Source organism: Aplysia californica, unplaced genomic scaffold (assembly GCF_000002075.1).
Source record: "Aplysia californica isolate F4 #8 unplaced genomic scaffold, AplCal3.0 scaffold00025, whole genome shotgun sequence".
NCBI classification, from domain to species: Eukaryota; Metazoa; Mollusca; class Gastropoda; order Aplysiida; family Aplysiidae; genus Aplysia; species Aplysia californica.
Window position 1 is genome coordinate 1,400,824 of NW_004797295.1, and position 2,041 is coordinate 1,402,864.

Below are 2,041 nucleotides of genomic sequence, written 5' to 3' on the forward strand. Positions count from 1 at the left end.
TCACTCACTCTCTCGTTTTAAATTCCCTGAGCGGGTGTTTGGCGTGTGCTCGCTCTGGTGTGGTTTGCTCCTTCTTTTTTTTAAAATCATACATCCATCGTCCTTATCTGCTATTACTCTTTTGTGTGTTTATTACTCTCTTGTGCCGCCCCTCGTCTTTGACACGTATATGACTCATCTGTGTTGCAAATGCCGTTAAACTTTAGATGAAACTTAACCAGAATGTTGTGACGCCCCCCATGGTCACTACAAATGACCTTGTTCTTGTGCTTTGTTCCAGGAGATCCGGAAGCTAAATCTGACCCGCTTCAGCTCGTCCTGCCCATCACTCAACGAACCTTTCAAGTCTGTGGCCTTGTCTCCGATAGATGAAGGAGGTGAGTGGAGCATGAAAGGAGGGGGAAGTGGATGTAGGTGTGCCCAGAGGTTAGGGTAACGAAGAAGGAAAACGACAAGGGCAGTGCAGTACGCCAAGAGTCATTTATGCGTATCTGAGCATAACTGTTTACGAGTACTATTCCACTAACAGATAGGTCGCGCTTCCTGCTCATGTGCAGAAATGGGGGAGAATAAGGGGGGGGGGGGGGTGACGCTTTCATCTGTACATGGCTGGCGTTTGCTTGAAATGAAGGTTGTACATGAACAAAATTGACAAAATTGGTCCTTTCGAAGGCGAGACACTGGACTTGTAATCGCTTAAGTGCTCTTTCACTCTACCCACTGGATGAGGAGCCTGTTATATTATTGGGAATCTTTCACTGCTGAGATACATCAGCCCATAGCCTAGGTTTGTGTCCACTTTCAGTGTGGAAGCAGTTTGTCTCCACTGGCACTGTGGAAGCAGCTCACCAACGATTCATTTTTAAAATTGTGTCTCAAAAATCATTATTACAGTTTCCCTCGTCGTAACTAACCTCACCCTCACACAAGCCTTATGAGCAAACCTTTTTTTTTTTTTTGGGGGGGGGGGGGTCTTTTTTGGTTGTTTTTTTGTTACATATATATTTTTTTAAATTTGCGTATCACGCAGAACTCTTTATCAGATATCAATTCACGTATTTTTCCCAGAGATTGGGTCAGGTTTTGTGTTTCCCTTCACTCCCGGAGATCCACGATTGTGTGACATTTGGGGGGCCGGGGGCGCGGAAAGGGCGCAGACGCGAGGAATTAACGCTAATCAGAGTAAATACCAAGGTCGAGCGTCGATTTGTTTGAGCTTTCCCCCTCGGTATGCTCGAATTTATTACCGTTTCTCGAAGGCCCGGGGGAGGACTGTCGTCCGTAAATATCACTTGGGAATTCGGTTGGCTGGAAAAAGAATGTTGAACCGGGGCAAACCACGTCAAAGGTGTGAAAAAAAAAGGCTCGGGTCGTGACCCTTTTTGGAAGACATTTTCCCTTCTACAATTTTATTTACCTAAACTCATAAATGTCAGTGCCTTGAACCACTTTAATTTTGTTTTATGTTCATCTGAAATATTCTAATTTTTCGTTTTTATTTCAATTCTTTTATTTTCTGGGGTGGGAGTTGGCCTTGCTCTCAAATAGCTTAGTAGGGAGGGAGATTTCATTTTTATATACAGGTATTCTCAGCTTTTTTTTATTTCTCGTATGTTTGTTTGCTTGCTTTCTTGTTTGTTTGTTTTTTTGTTGGGGGGAGGGGTGAATTGAATCTTTCTTTTTGCTCATCGTTTGTTCTGAGCGTCTTTTTAATTTGATCTGCTCCTTTTTAAAAGTTTAATGTTACTAATGTGCTGATACGCTCCTGGTCAATCATGGCCTTTGTTGTTCTAAACCGTCAAAAGTTTCTATAAAACATCATTTGGTATATTCCTTGTTTTATCTGTGACTTCTTCCTTATTAGCATAACATAGCCAAGGACGTGTATAGCTCTTGGATTGCGGGGAAAAAGTGTACATTGTCTATTTAACATTTTCTTGTAAAGAAAACTTACGATTAAATAAAGCATCCACAGCTTAACAAGAGGCACCATGTATTACATTCCCGACTCCGTCTCAGCCCCCTTCCCCGTCCCCATCTC

At 42.7% G+C, this 2,041-nt stretch overlaps 1 protein-coding gene across 1 annotated transcript in view; it reads left to right on the forward strand.

The window, feature by feature from the left end:
• The window catches only part of LOC101851784, a gene marked incomplete at its 5' end in the record, with an annotated part of 194,265 nt that overhangs the window by 30,870 nt on the left and 161,354 nt on the right, over nucleotides 1-2,041 (forward strand). Inside the window, 1 exon segment of the mRNA XM_005091039.3 lies at nucleotides 281-377. Coding sequence (XP_005091096.2) covers nucleotides 281-377 — 97 coding nt within the window.